The 24,774-nt window shown below is 39.3% G+C and overlaps 1 protein-coding gene across 9 annotated transcripts in view; it reads right to left on the bottom strand.

Moving 5' to 3' along the window:
* Nucleotides 1-1,664: 1,664 nt before the first annotated feature.
* Nucleotides 1,665-24,774, bottom strand: part of elavl2 (ELAV like neuron-specific RNA binding protein 2) — a 61,187-nt gene continuing 38,077 nt past the window's right edge. For 2 of the 9 annotated variants that reach the window (XM_059969103.1, XM_059969105.1), the window contains exons 4-7: nucleotides 18,259-18,261; nucleotides 14,987-15,212; nucleotides 2,681-2,719; nucleotides 1,665-1,992 (exon numbers count right to left, since the gene is read on the bottom strand). In XM_059969103.1, coding sequence (XP_059825086.1) covers nucleotides 1,665-1,992; nucleotides 2,681-2,719; nucleotides 14,987-15,212; nucleotides 18,259-18,261 — 596 coding nt within the window. Of the gene's footprint in view, nucleotides 2,010-2,680; nucleotides 2,720-14,083; nucleotides 14,087-14,986; nucleotides 15,213-17,440; nucleotides 17,446-18,258; nucleotides 18,262-24,774 lie in introns of all 9 variants that reach the window. The other 7 variants (XM_059969102.1, XM_059969099.1, XM_059969101.1 and 4 more) reach the window with 5 other exon arrangements.

The raw sequence follows: 24,774 nt of genomic DNA, 5'->3' as shown, positions 1-24,774 counted from the left end.
AAGAATAAGTTAAGCTAGATGCTTCTCTGAAAATAGAGTTTTTCAAATTTATTCCTGTTATGATAAAGAATTGCTATATCTCCCCATAGTGATTTAAGCATTAATTGCAAATTTACTTTAACATTTCAACAGGATATCTTCCTTTTTAGTATGAAAATGTAAGCATATTTGTTCAAACTGTGGCTTTACCCATTGTACCACAAATGCATATATAACAAAAGCAGTGTCACTATAGTTTTAAAGAGCTGCAACAAGACTATCTACAGACCAACAACAAACAAATCTGATGCACTGCAATTCTGGTCATTAGGACAACAAAACAAGTAAACTTCAAGTAATGTTAATGCAGTCTACAGGAAACCAAAAACATACAAAGCATTCAGGTTCTTTTAACAGCACTCGGCATGTAGTCAAAAAACAAAAAGCAGAAAAGGTCCATAACACAAGGACTTATTTACAATACACAATGCTCAGGTGCAGTCTATTATACTTCTGCATTTTCCAAATTTATTCCGATTGCTTTGAAATTTGTATCGCAAAGCAACTCCAAATCATTTTTTTTCCACCCAATTCCAGCACGGACAATACAGCAGGAGAGTGTACATCACTAAACACCTTGAGCTTTAACAGAAGGGAATACTTTCAGGAAGAACACATTTCCCCCAATTTTCAATAATTGATATATTTGCATGCACTGTCTCAATGTTAAGCCTCTTTTTAATTCTTGAAATCACAATTAAATGTGAGCCGTTTTGTCACAAATATCCAGGATGATCCACTGATTATACAAACGAAACCCACAGTGCCCACTGGTTCTATATCTTGGTAATACAAAGGTCTTCAAGATAATCTCTACATTACAAGACTTTCCAATAAATGCCAGCCACTGGAAATTTCCTGGTTTTTTAAATTTTTCAAAAGCTCACTAGATGTCATATGAAGAGATTCCCAAAGTAACCAAGTCAAAATATTTGTTCCAGGTCCTGTAAAAAGTTTCTCCAAATTTCTTTTATAAAAATAGATGCTTTTTTTTTAAATCCACTTCAGCAAAGAGGCTCTCTCTCTTTGGCAAGGTACTGTGTTACGAAAAAAAAAGATTTTCCAAGAACCTTACAATAAGGTATAATTGCAGCCCACCCTTTCCCAATCCAAAATCTTATCAAAATAAAACTTTACTTAACATGTAAATAAAGAAAACAAAATGTAAACCAACATTTTGAAACTGATCACTTAAATGCAATGAATTTAAAGGCAAATCAAATACTTGACCAAAATATATTTTCTTTTAAAAAAGGAAAAAGAAACAAAGCCTCACAAATTCACTTTATGTTCTGTTTCAAGGCAGTTGTGTAAAAATCTAGGAGTCTTTCTTCCTTCAGCTGAAACAGTTTCTTTTTAAAAGGTCCACCTCCTTCAAAGGAGGCACTAGAATGTTTTGTGACAGGTAAGAAAAAAACCTGCACTTCTCGTCTTATTTTCAAAACATAAAAGCTATGAAAGAAGATTTAATGCAAAGTTACCAGCAATATAAAACCCTCTCATTCTTAGGATGCTAAATAGTCAATCTTCTCTCTTAACACTGACTTACAAAGTCTTTGCACTAGTATATAAAGTTTTGCTTTAACATGTCTTTTTGAATAGCTATATAACAGTTATGTTACATATTAGGCTTTGTGCGTTTTGTTGGTTTTGAAGGAGACCTGCAGTACTCTGTCCCCTAGACGGTATCCATTTAAGCTGGCTATTGCCATGGCTGCTTCATCATAGTTGGTCATAGTCACAAATCCAAAGCCTTTGCACTTGTTTGTGTTAAAGTCACGGATGACTTTCACATTGGTCACTGCACCAAATGGTCCAAACATTTGCCAAAGAATACTCTCATCTGCATCAGGTGCTAAATTGTAAACAAAGATACACCAGCCTGTTCCAGCATGCCCAGGGATATTGATGCCTGCCAAACTGGTCATTCCATCAATGGTCATTGGTGAAAACCTGCCAAAAGTAAGAAGCTACAATAGATACTCATCCATGACTAGAAAGTGCAGATTAAAACAAACTAATATGAACACTTATATTGGAATTCAAAAACAGTTACATTATACCATTTAATACAAAATGTTCAAATTGTAATTATCCATATGCAGTAGCACACATTATATTGTTAGCTCTGTAAAAGTCTAATTTATTCAATGAGACAATACTAGCCAGTCTACATTTTTAGAAAAATTAAGGAAATTAGAGAATCATCAAGGTAATTGTTCAAAGATTACCTCCTCCCCAATCATAGTAATAGGAGACCAAACAATTAACATTCAAACAAATGAAGTTTGAGTTCAGAAAACAGATGTAAAATGTGTACTGTACACAAAGTGCTAGAGCCGTATTGAAATGATTTGCTCATTTGGGTACTTTTAAAATTGTGAATTAACAAACCATTTTATACAACAGTATGGAATAAAATGACTCACACTTAAGAATTCAAATTAACTTGCAGCATTATTCCCAAAATAGGAATGACATCTTTAAAATTCAGCATTCTGCTTCTAGCTTTAATAATTTAACCTAATCTATTCAAACTGATGCCTACTCTTCCTTCTCAGATATGCTATACTTTCAAGATAATGGATTATTTCAACATATCTAAAGGAAAAATGCTAAAGATCAAAATAGAGACAATTACCTCTTGACACCGTAAGCCATATTTAGGAGATTGTCCAACCTGCAAAACAAACATTGGGCAATTCAATACACAAGATACACACGAAAAACTATATTTAGTGCAGAAAGCAATGTCTTAAAAGTGTCCAGTAATCAAACCATAGCATTCCAGATTCTGGTTAATTGAGCTATCTTTTAAACAGGGCAGCAACTTACTTGGGACTACTATTAAACAAACTGATCAAGTAGACAGGACTCCCTTTGTTTATTTTGGGCAGTATGCTGCTTAATTGGGACAAGAAACTGTTGCAAACAGTTTCTAACAGTAGTCACGTGCACTTAGAGGTGGCTGTTAGTGACAATGCACCATGCTCAGAGCTTGGTATTATTCACATATGATAGTTTAAAAAACAATGATTTTTGTCACTGATATTTGATGAGAAATAAGCAGCGAGACAATTCAAAACTTTTGTTCGCTGTGGTTTCAAGCATCCAGGCTTGGAGATGCCCAAAACAACTAGAAACAATTTCACTACTTCAGCAAATTAGGAACTATGAAGAATTTGAAAGTATGCTTGTGTTATTTATTGGCCCGACCAATCGAATTAAAAAGCAGGGATTTTTGACACTACTTCATGCAGGAAGGCAGTCCATCATCTGCACTGTCTGCTCTGATTTTGTTTATTTAGTCAAAAGAACATGGCAGCATACACTGGATGAATTCCTCCACCAATAACTATTAATACAGTTTTATAGTACTGTTATAGCATCGGTAGTGTTCCAACTTGCTCTGTATTTCATTTAAATACATTATTTAGTTCTCAGTTAAATGTAGTTTGTCTTTTTTAAACTACTTCCATGAAACTTTGGCTAATTGGAGCAGCCACTTAATTGGGCCAATATGTACCTGTCTCAATGTGTCCCAATTAACCAGTATCTACTGTATTGTGCTACAGCCATTACTGAAATGATAGAACAGGCTACAGGATCAGTCTTTGAAATAATTCAGCGAGCTATAATTATCTCTGTAGGGGAAGAAAAAAAAACAAAACGCACAGCAATGTAATAATCAGAGCTCAATGCTTATCAGCAGAACTGACTCCAATAATGACTTTGGCTATAGCGAGCAAGTGACAAGATACGCAATGGAGTGGTCACTCCACGTGCCGGTACATGACACACAACATCTACTTTACCAAATGAAAGTTACATTTAACACAGAATAGGTCCTTCAATTTGGTCCACCCCAACATAAATACTTCACCAGAACAGACACTCAAGTCAGATAGCATTCTGGGCAGTTACAAAACTACCACCAAAATGTTATAATTTTAAAAATATGGCAAATACTAAACTGGAAGACATCTATCATAATATGCTTCGTTTCCATTGGAACTGCAAGGACAGATTTAAAGTACAAAGTACCACAGTAAAGGTTGCGGCACTGCAGTTAAGATTACATCTGTCACTCTGGTAGTTGGTTGTAGGTGGGTACATTGACATTGAAAAGGAATCTGGACAGGTACATGGATAGGAAAGATTTAGAGGGATACAGGCCAGATGGGATGAGCAAAGAGAGGAATACTGGTCCGCATAAATCAGTTGGACTGAGCAGTCTGTTTCCTTGCTGCATGGTTTTAATTTAAGTTTTCACGTTTTCCTTAATCTGAACAAAGGGGCCAGATTTTGTGGTCAGTGGCAGCATCTGCTGCTCACCTTTAAGAAAGGTCTTTTGCACAAAGACAGTAATCTACTGCATGGATTACCCACACCTGTTTGATGTCAGCACTGGACACCAAACAACTCACAACAAGATCGTGTTGATGCAGCAGTTGAGTAACTAAATGAATAATTGAGACCTGGATAACCAATCTGGAGATCAGAATTCAAATCCCAGCTGTGAAAATTGAAAAATGTATTAACTTATGGTGGTAGTCATTAGCAATTACCAAAAAATACAAGCTTATCATTACTTCAGGCTCAAAGACTTTAAAATGGCAAAGGTGCCACTCAGATAGGTCATAGCTCCAAACTGCAACTAAGAAAACCATACTGACAAGCAGACATGGAGTTCACACACAGCAAAGCAGCTCCCAGCCCAAACAACCTTGGAAAGTTCTCCTCTCAACTATCTGCAGACCAGATTACTCAAATAGGCGGGTTTATCAGCAGCAGGGACACTGTCCTAGATCCTCTGTCACAGTACCAGCATGGGATTTTTTTTTGGGGGGTGGGGTTGGTTGGTCAATGAATTGCCAGTCTGCTTCTCACCTGTGTACTGTAGCAGGATGGACTCTCAAAAGTTCTAATGGACCCCAAATCCTATTTGCATTGAAGGTCATAGCAAGGTCCAGGCCTCAAGCTGTGGTGTCACCTGCTTACAGCCACCAGGAGAAAGATGAGCTGTACTGTGATCGACCGCAGATTTTTGTGTCACTCTTGCCGCAGGTCTGGACTATTTACGTGGCTGTAACTTACTGATATCTTTCTGTTTGCCATCTTGTATGTGCTATGGGCTGTCTGGGACTGTTGCTACTGCGTTTTGCTCTTTGGCACGGAGTAACACTGTCTCAGTTGGCTGTATTCACGTATGGCGAATAAGTGAATTGAATTGGATATGCCTGGCCTGCTGAGTTCCTCCAGCATTTTATGTGCGCTGCTCAGATTTCCAGCACCTGCAGATTTTCTTTTGTTTCTGAATTAAATTAAATAATTAAAGTTAACAGAAAGAGGCGGTTCCAAGAACATTCCCACCGCCCGTGTTAGCTGGATCCATCACGTGAACACAAAAGATGAATTCCCATCTTCGGGAAAGGTGTCAAGTGGATGATCAGTTGTAACTTCCAGATACTCATCATCGCAGTAGCTAATCTTCAGTGAATTTGATTTGAGTTTGAGAGACTGAAAACATGCACCACCATACTTTCAAGCAAGCTGTCCCTATATAATTACAAAACTGACAAAATACCAAACATGAAAAATTGCCCAGGTGTGCTTTGTCAATAAAATGTGGCTATTTATTAGCCCACCATCTTCAAATGCATCATATAACAATATAACAATCACAGCACAGAAACAGGCCATCTTGGCCCTCCTAGTCCGTGCCGAACCTTTAATCTCACCTAGTCTCACCTACCCGCACTCAGCCCATAACCCTCCACTCCTTTCCTGTCCATATACCTATCCAATTTTACCTTAAATGACACAACTGAACTGGCCTCTACTACTTCTACAGGAAGCTCATTCCACACAGCTATCACTCTTTGAGTAAATAAATACCCCCTCGTGTTTCCCTTAAACTTCTGCCCCGTAACTCTCAAATCATGTCCTCTAGTTTGAATCTCCCCTACTCTCAATGGAAACAGCCTGTTCACGTCAACTCTATCTATCCCTCTCAAAATTTTAAATACCTCGATCAAATCCCCCCTCAACCTTCTACACTCCAGTGAATAGAGACCTAACTTGTTCAACCTTTCTCTGTAACTTAATTGCTGAAACCCAGGTAACATCCTAGTAAATCGTCTCTGCACTCTCTCTAATTTATTGATATCTTTGCTATAATTCGGTGACCAGAACTGCACACAATATTCCAAATTTGGCCTTACCAATGCCTTGTACAACTTTAGCATTACATCCCAACTTCTGTACTCAATGCTTTGATTTATAAAGGCCAGCGTTCCAAAAGCCCTCTTCACCACCCTATCTACATGAGACTCCACTTTCAGGGAACTATGCACAGTTATTCCTAGATCTCTCTGTTCCTCTGCATTCCTCAATGCCCTACCATTTACTCTGTATGTTCTATTTGGATTATTCCTGCCAAAATGTAGAACCTCACACTTCTCAGCATTAAACTCCATCTGCCAACGTTTAGCCCATTCTTCTAACCGGCATAAATCTCCCTGCAAGCTTTGAAAATCCACCTCATTATCCACAACACCTCCTACCTTAGTATCATCGGCATACTTACTAATCCAATTTACCACCCCATCATCCAGATCATTTATGTATATTACAAACAACATTGGGCCCAAAACAGATCCCTGAGGCACCCCGCTAGTCACCGGCCTCCATCCCGATAAACAATTATCCACCACTACTCTCTGGCATCTCCCAACTAGCCACTGTTGAATCCATTTTATTACTCCAGCATTAATACCTAACGACTGAACCTTCTTAACTAACCTTCCATGTGGAACTTTGTCAAAGGCTTTGCTGAAGTCCATATAGACTACATCCACTGCCTTACCCTCGTCAACATTCCTCGTAACTTCTTCAAAAAATTCAATAAGGTTTGTCAAACATGACCTTCCACGCACAAATCCATGCTGGCTACTTCTAATCAGATCCCGTCTATCCAGATAATTATAAATACTATCTCTAAGAATACTTTCCATTAATTTACCCACCACTGATGTCAAACTGACAGGTCTATAATTGCTAGGCTTACTTCTAGAACCCTTTTTAAACAATGGAACCACATGAGCAATACGCCAATCCTCTGGCACAATCCCCGTTTCTAATGACATATTAAAGATCTCTGTCAGAGCTCCTGCTATTTCTACACAAACTTCCCTCAAGGTCCTGGGGAATATCCTGTCAGGACCCGGAGATTTATCCACTTTTAAATTTCTTAAAAGCGCCAGTACCTCCACCTCTTTAATTGTCATAGGTTCCATAACTTCCTTACTTGTTTCCCACACCTTAGACAATTCAATATCCTTCTCCTTAGTGAATACCGAAGAGAAGAAATCATTCAAAATCTCTCCCATCTCCTTCGGTTCCACACATAGCTGACCACTCTGTTTCTCTAAGGGGCCAATTTTATCCCTCACTATCCTCTTGCTTTTAATATAACTGTAGAAACCTTTCGGATTTACTTTCACCTTATTTGCCAAACCAACCTCGTATCTTCTTTTAGCTTTTCTAATCTCTTTCTTAAGATTCCTTTTACATTCTTTATATTCCTCGAGCAATTCCTTTACTCCATGCTGCCTATATCTATTGTAGACATCCCTCTTTTTCTGAACCAAATTTCTAATATCCCTTGAAAACCATGGTGCTCTCAAACCTTTAACCTTTCCTTTCACCCTAACAGGAACATAAAGATTCTGTACCCTCATAATTTCACCCTTAAATGACCTCCATTTCTCTATTACATCCTTCCCATAAAACAACTTGACCCAATCCACTCTCTCTAAATCCCTTCGCATCCCCTCAAAGTTAGCCTTTCTCCAATCAAAAATCTCAATTCTAGGTCCAGTCCTGTCCTTCCCATAATTACATTGAAGCATCATAAGTAGAGGCATCATTATGACTTTCTTTCTATCTCAAAGTCTGAAAAAGGAGATGTGTGCTGATAATTGCATGATGGCCAATTTCTATTTGCAAATTCAGAAAATTTAGCCCATACCTGCAGCACTGCATGCAACATACAGACAGTACTTAAGCATGGGTTGATAGGTAGCAATGAACTTTCATACCTCTAAAATGCCAAATGATGATCATGTCAACATTACCAAAGTCTCCCACTGACATTTTGGGATTTAGCACTGACCAGCAAGTCATAGGCTAGATATCCTGCAAGAAATGACTTGCCTCATGACATCCCAAAGCACCTGCAATCTCTGCATAGCTAAAGTATGAGTTAATGTTCACTACTTGTACATCTGATGGCAGATGAAATAACAGCAACACACGAAATGCTGGAGGAACACAGCAGCATCAGTGAAAATGAATAAACAGTCGATGTTTTGGGCAGAGATTCATCGTCAGGAAAAGGGGGAAGATGCCAGGATAAAAAGGTGGGAAGGGAAGGAAGACAAGCTGGAATGTGAAAGGTGAAGACAGGTGCATAGGAAAGGTAAAGCACTAGAGAAAGGGGAATCTGATTGGGGTGGGGGGAAGAGAGTGGAGCAAAGCATGGAAAGGAAGGAAAGGTGGAAGGGCATCGGGGAAGATGATAGGCAGGTGAGGAGAAAGGAGGCATGAGGGGAGCCAGAGTGGGAATGGAAGAGGAGGGATAGGGTGGTGGACATTACCAGAAGTTAGGGAAATCAAAGCTACCTTACGGGCTGAGTTCCTCCAGGAAGAGGTGATAGGTAAGTGAGAAGTAGTAAGAGGCCAGAGAAGGGGATAGAAGAGGAAAAAGTTACCAGAAGGAGAAATCGATGTACATTGGGGGCTAGCTAGATGGAATATACTCCTCCATCCTTAAGAGTTGCCCAGGTTTTGAAGCTTGCTGATTGGAACTGAGAGCACTATTGTGTTAAAGGCTGAGCTGTAATCACATACAGAACTAGACACCAGAATTAGAACCTTGTTTATTAAACAGTAAGGAATAACAAATAATGACAGGATTCTTGGAAAGCTGGCATACTAATTGCTTTATTTTTTTAAATTGAAATTATGGATACGGCTAGTCCTCCTTCCCCTGCCCCCACCTTTTCATTATGGTGTCTTTACTCTTCCTTTCCAGTCCTGAAGAAGGGTATGGGGACAAAACTTTGGCAGTTTAATTTACTTAGATGCTGCCTAACCTGTTGAGTTCCTCCAGCACTTTGTGTGTTGTGCTTTGGATTTCCAGTATCAGCAGAATCTCTCATGTTCACAATAAACAATAAATATTGAGAATGTGAGCTGTACAGTTCTTGAAAGGTTATGGGAACAGTTCGGTGTTGGGGTGAGTGAAGTTATCCCCCTCTGGTTCAAGAGCCTAGTGGCTGAGGTGAACTAACTGTTCCTGAAGCTGGTGGTGTGACACCCGAACTTCCATACCTCCTTCCTAATGACAGCAGTGAGAATAGAGAACAGCCTGGATGGTGGAGGACATTAATGATGGATTCCTCTTTCCTCCAACCACATTCCACATAGACAGCTCAATGGTGGGAAGGGCTTTAGCCCTGAAGGACTGGGCTACTTTTTATAGGCTTTTCCATTGAAGGGCATTGGTGTTTCTATACCAGGCCATGATGGCAGTTACATGCTCGACCCAGGACAGATCCTCTGAAATAACACCAAGGATTTTAAAGTTGTGAACCCTCACCACTCTGATCTCATGATAAAGACTGGGTGATGGACCTTTAGTTTCCTCCTTCAGTCAATACTCAGCTCCCTGGTGTTGCTGACATTGAGTAAGAGGTTGCTAGTATGTCACCACTCAGTCAAGTTTTCAATTTCCCTCCTATATGCTGAGCAGCCCCCACTTTTGGTGGTGTTGTCAGCAAACTTGAGTAAGACATTGGAGCTGCGCTTCCACTCCATCCTAAATATAAGCAAAGAGAGCAGGGTCTAAGCACACAGCCTTATAGTGTACCTGTGCTGATAGAGATTGTGGAGCAGATGTTGCCAATCCACACTCACTGGGATCTGCAAGTGAGGACATGAAGGATTCAGTTACACGAGGTTTTGAGGCATGGGCCTTGGAGCTTAATGATTAGCTTTGAGGAGCAACACAAGTTCATTGGGCTAAATGGGCTTGGTATCATGGGCATCACAAAATAATTTGAACAGATATAGGCCAAATACAGCCAAGTGGAACTGGCTCAGGAAGGCAACTTGAACAGTATGGAGGAGCTGGACTGGCAGGTCCATTTCTGTGTTATGACTATGAGCATAATTAATCGAATTATTCCATGGAGTGAGCCCAAAATCTCAGACACTTTCACTTCCAACAGAAAGGTTTTAAACATTAGAAGCTTACATTTATGCCACAACCTTCAACTTCATTCTTACAAGTATATAACTAAATCTGGTAAGTACAATAGCTTGGGGGGGGGGGGTGGAAAGGAGAGTGCTCGAGGGGCATTGGTTTTTTACAAGTATGTCATTCATTGCATCTGTAGTGCAATAATAAAATCTAGAGGCTGCAGGGTGTTTTTTTTTTAAAAGATTGATTAAGGGAACATCTTGACTCATAAATAGACTGAAGAATGTCTGTAAAACTGAAACCCATGCATTACTTAGGGATGACTTACACAAGGAAGTAACAATTCATATTACTGCCAGCGCCATGACCTAGGGTACGACGGCTCAGAAGTTCAAAGATGGTGAAGGGAGGACTCTGCATTCTGGGAGACTGAAGCAGCTTCAGGATGTAAGGCTCCAATGTTGCAACAGGAAGTTTAACTTGAAGTGCGAGTCCAGATATCATAATTACATATTAAAATTAAAAGTGCATTAGTTTTAGAAATAATTCAGAAAATGGCAGACTTAAACAAATGACTAACCTGCAAGTCTAATACAGGCTTGAAGTGTTGATGGTAAATACGGAGCATGGTTAAGTGTGAGCGGCAGGCAGCCTGTTATATGGGACTGATTAGCAACAAGAACAGAAACCTGGCTTAAAAAAGGGACAAATAAGCAGACTTTATCAAGATGTTTATGAAACAGTGGAAAAAAGGAAACATTACCAAATATATGATTAGAACACTAGAGAATCTTTCACTTCAGACTCAGATTTATTATCACAGACATGTCATGAAATCTGTTTCACAGCAGCACTATAGAACAATCATTACTATACGTTACAATAAGAAATAAAATAGTGCAAACTGAAAGCAAAGTAGTGAGGTGGTGCTGATGGGTTCTTAAGACTGCTGAGAAATCTTTTGACAGAGGGGAAGAAGCTGTTCCATAACTGTTGAGAACGCATCTTTATATTCCCTTTGCATCCACCCTGATGGTAATAATGAGAAGGCATATCCTGGATGGTGAGAGTCCTTCATGAAGGATGAGGCATTGCCTTTTGAAAATATTCTTGATGGAGGAGAGGCTGGTGCCCATGATGAAGCTAGCTGAGTCTATAACCCTCTGCAGCTTTTTTCTATCCCGTGCATTGCAGCCTCCATATCTGGCAGTGATGCAATCAGAATGCTCTCGATCATACATCCGTAAAACTCTGAGATAGCTTTTGGTGACGTACAAAACTTCTTCAAACTCCTCATGAAGTACAGCTGCTGACTTGCCTCCAAGACTGCAACAATACACTGGGCCCAGGATAGATCCTCTGAGAGGCTGATGCCCCGAAACTTGAAGTGCTCACCTTTTCTACTGGTGACCACTTAGAATTAGTATTACTGCGCAAATATAACCAATTACTGAAGTGGAGGAATGGAAGTTGTACAGAAAATTAATACTGAGGGAGACACAAAGTTAGTGGGGATTCTTCAATTGCATCCAAGGTATTAATGGCAGGAGAATGAATCCTGATTAATGAGCTTTCAAGAACAAATATCAGCACTGGATTAGTGTGATAAAGGTGTCCAAAGAACATGACTCAGCAATTATATCGTATTTAGAAGAATTCCAGAAAAGACCAAGAAAACTTTAGTTGGCCAAGAGCGCTTGAAGCCAACCACAGGAAATGTTTTTAAATGTAAAATTACTTTGATATTTCAGACAGCTTCACAAAGTAAAAGGAACATCTACGTCTAGTCCGTCCAATAATGACTGGAGCTAACCAGTAAAATAAGATTATCTTATTGCACATTAGACTCAACTAAGCACAGAGTACTAAGTGTATTAACCAGTTTGACGAATTTTTCTGAACAGAAGGTTGTGAGGTAAGTGCAAGAGATCCTTTTGATGAAGTATCATTTTATAAACCTACTTTAAATTAAAGTAAGTATAAAATTACCCATGTAATAGAAACTGCAGATTTGACAATTTCCCCAGAAACAGTAGACCCACTAGAAATTACACAGGTCAAAGAACAAATATTCTGTGTTAGTACCACTAGTCCAACCAGGACTTGATGAACATGCAGATAGCAAGAAATTCAAATGAAGTGAACAAAATTAAAAGACTAACAATTAGGTATATATTTAACAAAACTTTTTCTTAAAAAATTCTGCAGCCCATCATGTTCTAAAATATACTGTTAAAACAGTGAATAGAAACATACATATTCACTGATAAAATGTGAATGTCACTGACATCCATTGTCCAGTCCTAGTTTCCCTTACAGAGGCAGTTGATCAATAGCAATGCCAAATCAGACATTAAAAATATGATAAATCCTCTTCCCTGAATGAACCAAATAAAGTGTGTGCATATATACATAGCAATCCAGTAGAGATTGTTCTTGCTGTTATTTAGCTTATCGTACCTGTCACAATGAAGTTGAAATGCAATATTCTAAAGACATTAAGTACTTCAAGGGAAAAATAACTTGAGATTATGGAGCAAGAAGAAAAACTGATGTGTAACACTATCCAAAAGCCGGCAATAGGCTAAATCATTATATATTTAAGGTGCTCCACTTTCTCAAAGGTATTCAAAACTAAACTGGATAAAGCACGACCATGAAGGGTCTGCTTCATCTGCTTTTGAAGGGGTGCTAACATTATACAGTGCCATAGGCCTCTGGAAAGAGTGTCTGAAAGCCATACAGAATGGCATTAGTTCTATTCTGGAGAATTCCTGACTGTTCAGATTCATTAATTTCATGTTCAGCCAGAAAATTTAATGCAGGTATGCACTAACAAAAAGACATGCTGAGTAGTTTCAGATTTTTAAATTTCCAGTTAAGGACTTGCACAGACTCAATGAACAAAATAAAACTCTACCGCCCATGTACCAGATCAGATGCAATTCACCAAATCCTATCACTCAGACTTTGACAATTCCACGAGCAACCTTCAGAAATACAAATCTAGGCCAAAATGAAACACAACACAGTCAATAGATACTGCATACAGAAAGAATGGGTCAAGCTTGTATCAACCGATAAAACAGAATCTCAGATTGTACTACAACTTTTAAATTGATCATGTGGCTATTTGCAATTTCAGACGATGACAGATCAAACTGGATTAAGTCTGAACCTATACAATTCTACTTATTGCCTAGATATCCCCAGTTATGAATAATCTGCAAAAGTAATTGCAGAATGATTAACCTCAGAAAGTGACATCGCTAACGGGAAAGATGTGGTTAAATCAAAATATGCAACCACTGATTTCATGAAAAGCACATGTACAAAAACACTGAATTACTATTTTTCGTCCTATTTTCTTTGCCACTTCCCTTCAAACACACCTTAAAATACATTAGGAGTTTAAAACATACCGGCACGTTGGCCCAGAAGTTAAACTGCCAACAATATTCACTGGCAGTACTGCTATCCCCCCTCCGGTCTCTGCTTTTCTCTAACTCTTCGAACAGGTGCACATCCAGACTTGCTATCACAGCCAAGTGTTCTGTCAGATTCCTACTTCGCCAGCCCTTTACCTCTTCTACCTACCACCTCCCCAGCTTCTCACTTCATTCCTCCCTCTCCCATCTTCATCTTTCAGTTGCCAGCCTGTACCTCTTCTCCCACAGCCCCCACCAACTTACTCTGACTTCCTCCCTCCTCTCAAAGCCTGATGAAAGATCTCTGCCTGAAACATTGATGTTTATTACTCTGTAGATGCTGTCTGACCTGCTGCGTTCCTCCAGCATTTTGCATGTTGCTCTGGATTTCTGGCATCTACAGAATCTCTCGTGCTTACGCTGTACCATTTTCTGTTTGGAATCATTTCTGTTGAGAGCCATTTTGCAGAATTAAAGGCAAATTTGTAAACTAACCTCTAAGCTATTTGTATTTGCTTTCTGACACATTAGGTCAGAAGAGGAGTACTAAGAAAACAACTGTGCACGAGCTAAACAAGATCTATAACTCTTGGGAAATCAATTGCCTTTAATCAATTGATTCTGGTTAAACAAGGTACTAAAGGTCAAAAAGCAGAGCTCACCGCTAACAGCTTATTAAACCTTCAAAGTATGTAAGGTGTTCCAGAAATCCATTGGCCAAGTTCAATTTAACAACAAATTAGTCCAGAATTAATCAAATGATTGCTGTTGATATGTAGAAATATAGAAGTCAAATATAATTCAAGAACTATGACCATAGCTTAGGTCAGCAAGTTCAGTGTGTGTCAACATGACAAGCTACTTACATCAATCTGGTGTGAACTGCAGACAAAAGGTTGTTATGATACATTTTAGACTGTGTTGGGAAAGACTCACATAATCCACAGCAAAACATTGGTGGAATTATGTTTTATATGAAGCTAAACACCACAAATACTGCAAACTAGATAAAAAAAATACAACAGAAGCCAAATATTCATTTTTAAACTGGCATTGCCTAGAGCTGCAACATGAAAATCACTGATTCTGCACATTAAGTATCCAGGTCAAACTTCAGCATAATGAAAAAAATTAAGCTGCCATGTATACCTAATTCAGCATCCAGGTAACATCAAAGAAGCACTTACTCCCAATAAGTGTTAAGATATCCACACTAAATTGTAATAATGCCTCGTGAGGATATTCGTCATACCTTAACCTTTGTGCCTGATGATGGAGAGGCCCTGGATATCGTCTGTTTGGAGATTGGTACAGCTGTGAGAGGATTGCCTGGTTGGTTTTCTGACTTGGATTATTGGCAAATTTGACTGTGATTGGCTCCGTGGCATTCGGAGGCTTCTGCCCATTTAACCCTTTGATTGCTTCCTCTGCTTCCACCCTTTTGTCAAACCGAATGAAGCCAACTCCTCTGGACACACCTTAAAAACAAAATTCAGGCTCAGTTACAGAATTGACATTTGATTTGCTCCTTAATTGTCCATTATAGCTCAGTAAAGTGAAAACTTAGAACAAACTGCTGTACTGCTCTTTAAAGTGCATTGAAAGCTTGAGATCAAACAAACACCGGAAGCAATTAGAAATGATAAATAGAAATTAGAGAAATTGAAAGAGATAGGTGTTCATAAATCCTGATGAAGGACTTCAGTCTGAAACACTGTTCATTTCCCTCCTTGGATGTTGTTTGAACTGCTGAGTTCTCCCAGAAACTGTGTCCTGCTACATATTTATTCAGCTACAGCTCATTTGCTTGTTCAGCATAGGTGTAGTTTCACAAGAACATTACACTTTTTGCTGAAGCTCCAATTTTAATGATTAAGCTTTTCCAACTTCTAAGCAGACTGCTGCACTTTTATTACAAGTTATTCACAAGGTGGCATCATGTATTGTGATCTACTTAACAATTAGCTCTTAAAATTAGATCAACCTGTTTGCTACTGCAATATACTGGTGCAGGATTTGGATGGCATACAAAAGAAATCTCACGACATCTCTTAACCTCCCTGGCTTGCTCTCACAATCAAAGGGCTTACATAAATAAAAATGCACACATTTCAGAACACTTGGGACACAGGTACTGAGTAAACCTTGATGTACAGATTCATGATATGAGTTTGAACAAAGCAAAATAGCTTGGATACAAAGTTATTAATCTAAGTTTTGACATCAACTCGTGTCGCTGTCCAACTCTTTCAGACAAGCCCTAAACGTTTTCAAACGTTATGGAATTGGGGGGTGCACAGGAAAAAATTAAGATTTTGGTGACCTTTGCAGATTGATACCTCATAGGACTACTCTACCATTCTTGAAGGTAATTATGGTAAACACACATGGCTTTAACAAAAATGAATCGTTAAAAAGTGCAAAATTGGCTTTGTTTCCTGCATGAATATCCAGAAAACGCCAAGTAGCGTATGCACGGAGCTATGCATTCTGAAGGTTGCAAATAGGCTTCTTATTGTGCATTACCATGTGACACGGGACATTATACAGCTCATGGTTGAGTCTGAGCATGTAAATAATAGTGACTTGTTGGGAAAAAAGTTGGAGTTTAAAAATTATTTTGAAATGTAACATAACAATGTACTTTTGAAATACCGAAAATAATTTGTAGTAAACTTTCTAAAATTACAAGCCCACATTACTGATAGCTTGATATAAACAGTGTACAGTATGTGTGCACAATACATAATGACAATACAGTGCATGTCAGCAAGCTGCAGCACCAAATTTACTTTAATACAGGTATTAAAAATTTTTACAAAGCCTTTCCTTGCACATCTTGACTTTCAAACCCTATGCATTTTTATAGTATAATGTAGAGCACCCACTTTCAGCCCACCTTCTACAGTTCAATACTATTATTCCATGGTAACGGAATTAAGGTATAAAGCTCAAGATATCAAAATAACCACAAATTATTCAGATACATAATGATTAGCTAAAACTGAAGTTAGCAGAAAGATATCAATGTCTGAAGAAAAAAGTAGACAATCTAATTGATGTAGGTGCTTAGATATCCCCTACACTTGCAGAATATCTTTCAAATTCATACAGATTTTGGATCTGCATCAAGTTTTATGACACTCATTTAGAGAAAATATGAAACTGTTTGCTTAAAATAAACCTTTTTGCAATGCACCATAACTCAATACAATCATTGATGCTACTTACAAGCAGATTACTAGCAAGAAGCAATTTCCAAACTGTCTTGGCTTTGATTAATTTGGGACTCAATGCACTTTTTATTGCTTATGAACACAAACATTAGCAAACGGTCTTGGCCCAAAGTGTCAACTGTTTACTCTTTTCCATAGATGCTGTCTGGCCTGCTGAGTTCCTCCAGCTGTGCTGCTTTGGATTTCCGGCATCTGCAGATTTTCTTGTGGTTGAGAGACTTGGAAGTATCACTGGTGCCAAATCTTAGCCAACAGCAATGTGGAATTCTTTCAGAACTGCAGCACCTCACCATCACCAAAACCTCAATGGCAATTAGGATGGGAATGAATATTAGCTTCCCAGACCCCACTCAACAAACGAACAAAAATTGATATGTGCCTTCAGCTGCCAAGGCTCCAACATCGGAATTTCCACAAGTGTAATTTTCTTCTTTACAATTCTAAAACCTCCCTGGTAAAGTTCTTGTCACCTGCTCTAATTCTTCCTTGTGGTTTTGAATACATCTGCATCATGGATATTTAAATCAGAAGTCTCTCAAAATGAAGTATTGGTTAGAACCATAAAACATTACAGCACAGAAACAGGCCTTTTGGCACTTCTTGGCTGTGCCAAACCATTTTTCTGCCTAGTCCCATTGAACTGCACCTGGACCATATCCCTCCATACACCTCTCATCGCAAGCTTTTCTTAAATGTTAAAAGTGAGCCTGCATTCACCACTTCATCTGGCAGTTCATTCCACAATCCCACCACTGTGTGAAGAAGCCCCCCTAATGTTCCCTTTAAACTGTTCCCCCTTCATCAATGTCCTCTGGTTTTTTTCCTCCCCTAGCCTCAGCGGAAAAAGCCTGCTTGCATTCACTATCTATACCCATCACAATTTTATATACCTTTATCAAATGTCCCCTCATTCTTCTACGCTCCAGGGAATAAAGTCCTAACCTATTCAACCTTTCTCTGTAACTCAGTTTCACAAGTCCCGGCAACATCCTTGTAAACCTCTCTGCACTCTTTCAACCTTATTAACATCCCTCCTGCAATTTGGTGACCAAAACTGCACACCATGTTCTATGATAATGTGCCAGTACAATGTAGTAGCAATACAAATACTTGTACCTATTGTTCTAGAGCAGCATGTGATAATTTTTGGAGAACTAAACAGTGCTGGTCTGAAAAACAATGCATGAAACACTCAGCAGGGCAAGCAGTATCTGTGGAAAGACAGTTAACAAGTCAAAGATCCATGGACAGAACTGGAGAAGATAGTTTTAAAAAGTTTACTAATAACCTGCTTTGTAACCATTGTATTTGTGGCTAATCTAGCTGAGCTTCTGATTTATGGGAGACATGAAGTTCCAAGCCAACCCTCAAACTTTTAAAAGTAAAGACACTGGGGTGTCTTCCTTGTGATTCCATCTACGTGCTGCGTCTGAAACAGTTCATTGAACATCCAGGATGGGATGTTAGAGTATCTACTCAGTGATGGCCACTTCCATGACACAAATTTTAGGTATCAATCCATGCTGAATGCTTCCTTATTACTGCTTGCTGGAGCTTTGGGCAGCTTCATAAGGAGTTGAGAACTAGTGGATATGGTATAGAACAAAAAAATTCTGACACAGTGAGGCCAAAATTGTGAGGTAAAATTGTAGAGGTCATTGTATGACTGGGTTAATAACAGTTAGCAGTTCAGAGAGAAAATGAATCAACGCTGAGTAATGAAGGAACTTAGAGTGAGCACACCCATGGGAAGATGTAATTGGTGAAAAGATTGTGGGGCCCTGCCAGTAGATCAGCTAGGCCAAATCAAGGGGAACAGGTGGATAATTATCAGCAATTTGTCCCATTCTGACACAGAATTAAATCATAGAATTTAATATAAAAATCAGAAAGGCTCAAGCTTGTATGGAAGTCACCCAAATTTCTATATACTGTAGAAATTAAATGCAGTTTGGATAATCATTTTTATAGAGCATCTCAGCATTCGCTGTAAGTTGTCCATCTCACTGTGATCTGTCTGGGACCTCCCGTATTGTTTCATCAAGGCACATTTAAACCAAAGCAGCTGCACTGCTTTCCAGGCACAGCTTTCTGGACTCCATAGAATTCTCCAACTTCAGGTTACTCATTTTCTTTGCAAGTCTAAAAATGTGCAGATCCTGGGAAACAGTATGCTGGAAACTGCTTCTGCAGCTACTTAACTCAACTTTCTCATCAGCAGGCCTCCAAATTAGTAATAATCACCGAGCTGAGCATTCACAAAAGGTGCACCTCAAGGTTACGTGCACTTAGTGTCTACTTTCGATACACATGACAGTGCAGCTAATCACAGCTCCAAAGCCAAATATAAATTCACCAATGACTCCACTGAGGCTGGACAAAAGTCACAGGTAGTGATAAGTCAGCACACAGGAACAAGACAGGACACCTGGTTGAATGGGCCGGCACCAACCATTTTTTGCTTGACATCATTAAAACTAAAGGGAGAACTTCAGGAAGGAGGAGGGTGGCAAACATGCACTTGACATGAGCGGGCGGGGGGTGGGGGGGGAAGAGAGAGAGAATTACAGGAGTTTGCTTTAAATTTCACAATATTAACGTTTTGGGTGACCTGTCTCGGACACAGCACATAAATGGAATCATAAGGATTGCCACCAAGTAGGTAAAACTTCTACAGACCTACCGCCGAAAGTATCCTGGCTGGTTGTTTCATACAAACGTACAGAAATACAGGGAGTAATGGACACAGCCCAATACATCGTGGACACATCCTCTCCCCCCAGCCCCCCACCAATGCCTGTAATATGAGGCACCTTTTTGAAAAGGCAACATCTACCATCTGGGCCATACCATCCTGCAGCTGCCACCAGGAAGGAATCCCACTTCAACCATGTAGTTCGTGAACCAACCAGCACACCCCTAATCCCTGTATACTATGATCACTGATCAGTATGTACTAATGAGCTTATCTGTGGATTACTTTATTCTAACAGTGTTATTCCTTTTAAAAAATAGGTATAATTTGCTTTGATTTGTTTTGCTTATGAATGCTGATTATATCATGCTCGGTGCCTGTGGTGCTGCTGCAACTAAGTTTCTCGGTGCACTGTACCTTACATATGCAAATGAAAATGGTGGACCACAGCTCCCACTTGCGCACTATACGACTGATTTCAACCCTGCTCTAATGGCTTACCCTGCCATCCCAGATTTGTGGTTTGACCTGTGGCCTATGGTCTCAAATTATACATGGAAAAATGAATGCTGTTATAATGGCTCAGCCACAAAAATAAATGTCTAAATTGACCTTCAATGGCAGAGCAGCACATTCAAGGCTCCAGGTTTCTCTCTCAAGAATGGTGTGTAGACTCAGCAACAGAGTCAAGGCTATTATCTAAGAACAAAATAACTGTAAACAAGTAGATATACCAACTTAAAAGTCTAGTGACTAATCAGCTAAGTATCTAACAACTGAGATGCATTTCCTATGAATTGCTTAATCCATGAGATTCCCAAGTTACTTTCAATACAGATTTTTGATTTAGTTACTTTTATCAATTTCAACCCCTGCATTTAAAAAAAATGTTACCAAATAATCCACACAGCTCTATTTCCTATTCATTGTGAAAACTAACACACTTTTATGCCTTACAACTTATTAACAAATTGGCCAAGAGCCTCCTCTGCATGCACACCTTCCATCATTTCCCCAGTTCAAACAATTGCCACCTGCAATCACACTTAAATGAGCAGTTCTTAATTAAGAATAATTTTATTTTTATTTGGAGATCAAGTGCAGAACAGGCCCTTCCAGAACCTCACTGCTCCACAACCGGCCTATTCAGCCCTAGCCTAATCACAGGACAACTTACAATGATCAATTAACGTACTAACCAATACGCCTTTTGAGCTGTCGAGGAAAACCAGAACACCTGGAAGATTTCCGCATGCACAAGGGAATAACATACAAAATTTCTTACAAAGGACGTCGGGACTGAACTCCGACGTCCCTAGAAGTAATAACATTACACCAACTGCTACACTACCATGGCACCCCCACGAATTACCGATAACTACCTTTGCAATTAGCATCCATTTTAATTTAATATATTAGCATGAAGTAGACTTCTCAAATGTTAAAAGATTATTATAATTACAGTTTAAACATACACTGATTAAATTAAATGACATAGTACATTAGTTGCATTATTTCATTAGCATTAAATGTGATGATCATCATCTTGATTCTTCCCTAGTTTGGAGCACAGATCATCATTCCACATTTCCCAAGTACGTATTACCTATATTGCATAATTTATCACCACATGAAAGATCATTTATACCAAAAAGTGACGCATTATGGTTTAGGAATCCATTCCATTATCCAACATATTAGAAAGGGCACTGTTGTTGCACTATAATTCAGAACCCACAAAGCTGATGTATCAATTTTTGTCTACAATTAATCCTGTCACTGAGCTTCCTCTGAAGATAATAATTCAAAAAAATCCCAAGAAAAACTTTACATGTTATTAAAGACAATTTCCCAAATCGTTCAGTATGTAGGTGGGGGGGGGGGGTAAAATAGTCTTCCCAGGTTATTAACACTGTAGTTGGCATTCAGAGATCCAGAGAACCAAATACAAAGGGACGGCTTGAAGTTTCAGACTGCTGGGGGCTTTGAGGATAGTCAGCAAAGGTCATTACAGCAATCCAAGCAAGTAGAATATTCCCTGTAAAATAATGTGACATGCGATGCTGCAATAAATGTTTCATTAGGTTGTCTCCACAAGTAGGAAAATTCACTAGAGCTTTTGTGAAGTAGGTCAAAAACTTAAAACATTACTGAAACTGTACTCATCTTCTGTTTCGGAAGAGAAAATGCAGTTGGTTAGTAGATTCAATCCATTACCGGACTATTTAGAAATTCCAAAGGTTTAGCATCTGCCTCAATAGCTGATGTATCCCATACTCTCTCTAGCCTTCTTTCCCCCAGTACTAGTATTCCCCAACCCTTAAATTCAATGAAGTCAAAATACTGTGCAACTCCAAAAACTTAAGTGTATCAAATTTATCAGAATATCCAAAGTCTGCATGCCAGCATATCACCTGCCAAAATCATTGAAAAGACTTACTACCTTCTGCTTCAGAGTTTTTAATTCCCCAATCCTGATAACCTTTTTTACAGGAACATATGGCAGCCTTTGTGATTTTTAGTGTACAAATGCAATGTGAAGTTGCCTTTATGAAAACACACGTCAATGCCAACAATGGATTAATTTTTTAAAAATATTTCATCCAACGTATTATTCACACAGCATACCAACTGTTACAAGTTTTAATCTCAGTATCATTGGACCATTATTTATACAGCAACTGAAAGCCAAAACCACCTTTCATTACTAAATTTCAGACTTTAGTATACCATGTTGCTCAACTCATCTGCTAATCCCTCACAAAGCCCAAAGTAGCAACTTTAAACACACTTTAAAATTTGAACAAAAAGTTATGAGCACCTGAGAGCCACAGAATAACAAGATTTGGCAAACATTTAAGATACATTTCTAACAGGGAAGTGTGTTCTAATCTTCTAATCATAGAAGTGTGCCAGTGACAAATTGAAAATGGACAAGGGAGAGCCAGTGGATGTAGTGTACCTGGACTTCCAGAAAGCTTTTGATAAAGTCCCACATAGGAGATTAGTGGGCAAAATTAGGGCACATGGTAATGGGGGCAAAGTACTGACATGGATTGAAAATTGGCTGGCTGACAGGAAACAAAGAGTAGCGATTAACAGGTCCCTTTCGGAATGGCAGGCTGTGGCCAGCGGGGTACCACAAGGTTCGGTGCTGGGACCGCAGCTGTTTACAATATACATTAATGATTTAGATGAAGGGATTAAAAGTAACATTAACAAATTTGCTGATGACACAAAGCTGGGTGGCAGTGTGAAATGTCAGGAAGATGTTATGAGAATGCAGGGTGACTTGGACAGGTTGGGTGAGTGGGCAAATGTATGGCAGATGCAGTTTAATGTGGATAAATGTGAGGTTATCCACTTTGGTGGCAAGAACAGGAAGGCAGATTACTGTCTAAATGGAGTCAAGTTAGGAAAAGGGGAAGTACAACTAGATCTAGGTGTTCTTGTACATCAGTCAATGAAAGCAAGCCTGCAGGTACAGCAAGCAGTGAAGAAAGCTAATGGCATGTTGGCCTTTATAACAAGAGGAATTGAGTATAGGAGTACAGAGGTCCTTCTGCAGCTGTACAGGGCCCTGGTGAGACACCACCTGGAGTATTGTGTGCAGTTTTGGTCTCCAAGTTTGAGGAAGAACATTCTTGCTATTGAGGGAGTGCAGCGTAGGTTCACAAGGTTAATTCCCGGAATGGCAGGACTGTCATATGTTGAAAGATTGGAGCAACTGGGCTTGTATACACTGGAATTTAGAAAGATGAGAGGGGATCTGATTGAAACATATAAGATTATTAAGGGATTGGACACGCTGGAGGCAGGAAGCATGTTCCCACTGATGGGTGAGTCCAGAACTAGAGGCCACAGTTTAAGAATAAGGGGTAGGCCATTTAGAACAGAGATGCAGAAAAACTTTTTCAACCAGAGAGTGGTGGATATGTGGAATGCTCTGCCCCAGAAGGCAGTGGAGGCCAAGTCTCTGGATGCATTCAAGAGAGAGTTAGATAGAGCTCTTATAGATATCGGGGTCAAGGGATATGGGGAGAGGGCAGGAACGGAGTACTGATTGTGTATGATCAGCCATGATCACAGTGAATGGTGGTGCTGGCTAGAAGGGCCGAATGGCTTATTCCTGCACCTACTGTCTATTGCAGGGGTCGGCACCGTTTACCACTGAAAGAGCCAATATGGACCCATTTCCCACAGAAAAGAAAACACTGGGAGCCACAAAACCCGTTTGACATTTAAAATGAAATAACACTGCATACAATGGTTTTTTTTGCCTTTATGCTATGTATAAATAAACTATAATGTGTTGCATTTATGAAATTGATGAACTCCTGCAGAGAAAACAAAATTACATTTCTGCATGCAACAAAAACATTTTGAACTCCGAAAAAAAGACATTGGGTTGAAGGTTACTCCATAGTTAGCCTACCTGGATCGAAGAATTAAAAGAAAGCGCGCACTGGCGGGTGTCAGGCATTGGCAGTGGTGATGTATATTAATAGCGATAAAAAAACACGTTGTAGCGGTGTGCTACACGCAGCGCTAAAATAGACACTGCAGTCAAAGGTAACTTTATTCGAACTAAACAGCCTTGCTTTAAAGCCTCCCTCAACCCGACCCCGTGGGCGCAGGTGCTCCAAAAGACACGTACTCACAAACCCCCGTGGGCTATCTCCCTTAGCCGGAACGGTGGCTAATTGTGAGCCGGTTTGGATGTGCCAGGAAATGGGGTCTCCACAACGTTTTTAGATTGTACAAGATCAACATAATCTTCAAATTTCGAATTACATTTCAAAAAAATAACAAACCAAGGGGAGCCGCAGCACAGAGATGAAAGAGACGCATGCGGCTCCGGAGCCGCAGGTTGCCGACCCCTGGTCTATTGTCTAAAGTCACAGATCTAACAAACAGAAAAAAAACCTTCACCATAGATGTTTGAACTCAAATATTCACCCAATACACCAATTTATCACCATCTCTCCATGTCAGGTCAACAGATTGCTTCCTGACTTTTTTTTGCTTTATGCAGAAATTCACTGGAATGTGTTTTTTGCATAAAAATTAATATCCAATGAACAAATTCAAGAATCATCAAGTGTTTAA

The sequence above is a fragment of the Hypanus sabinus genome, chromosome 5 (genome assembly GCF_030144855.1).
Source record: "Hypanus sabinus isolate sHypSab1 chromosome 5, sHypSab1.hap1, whole genome shotgun sequence".
Taxonomy (NCBI): domain Eukaryota; kingdom Metazoa; phylum Chordata; class Chondrichthyes; order Myliobatiformes; family Dasyatidae; genus Hypanus; species Hypanus sabinus.
This window is presented reverse-complemented; position numbering and strand designations above follow the sequence as displayed.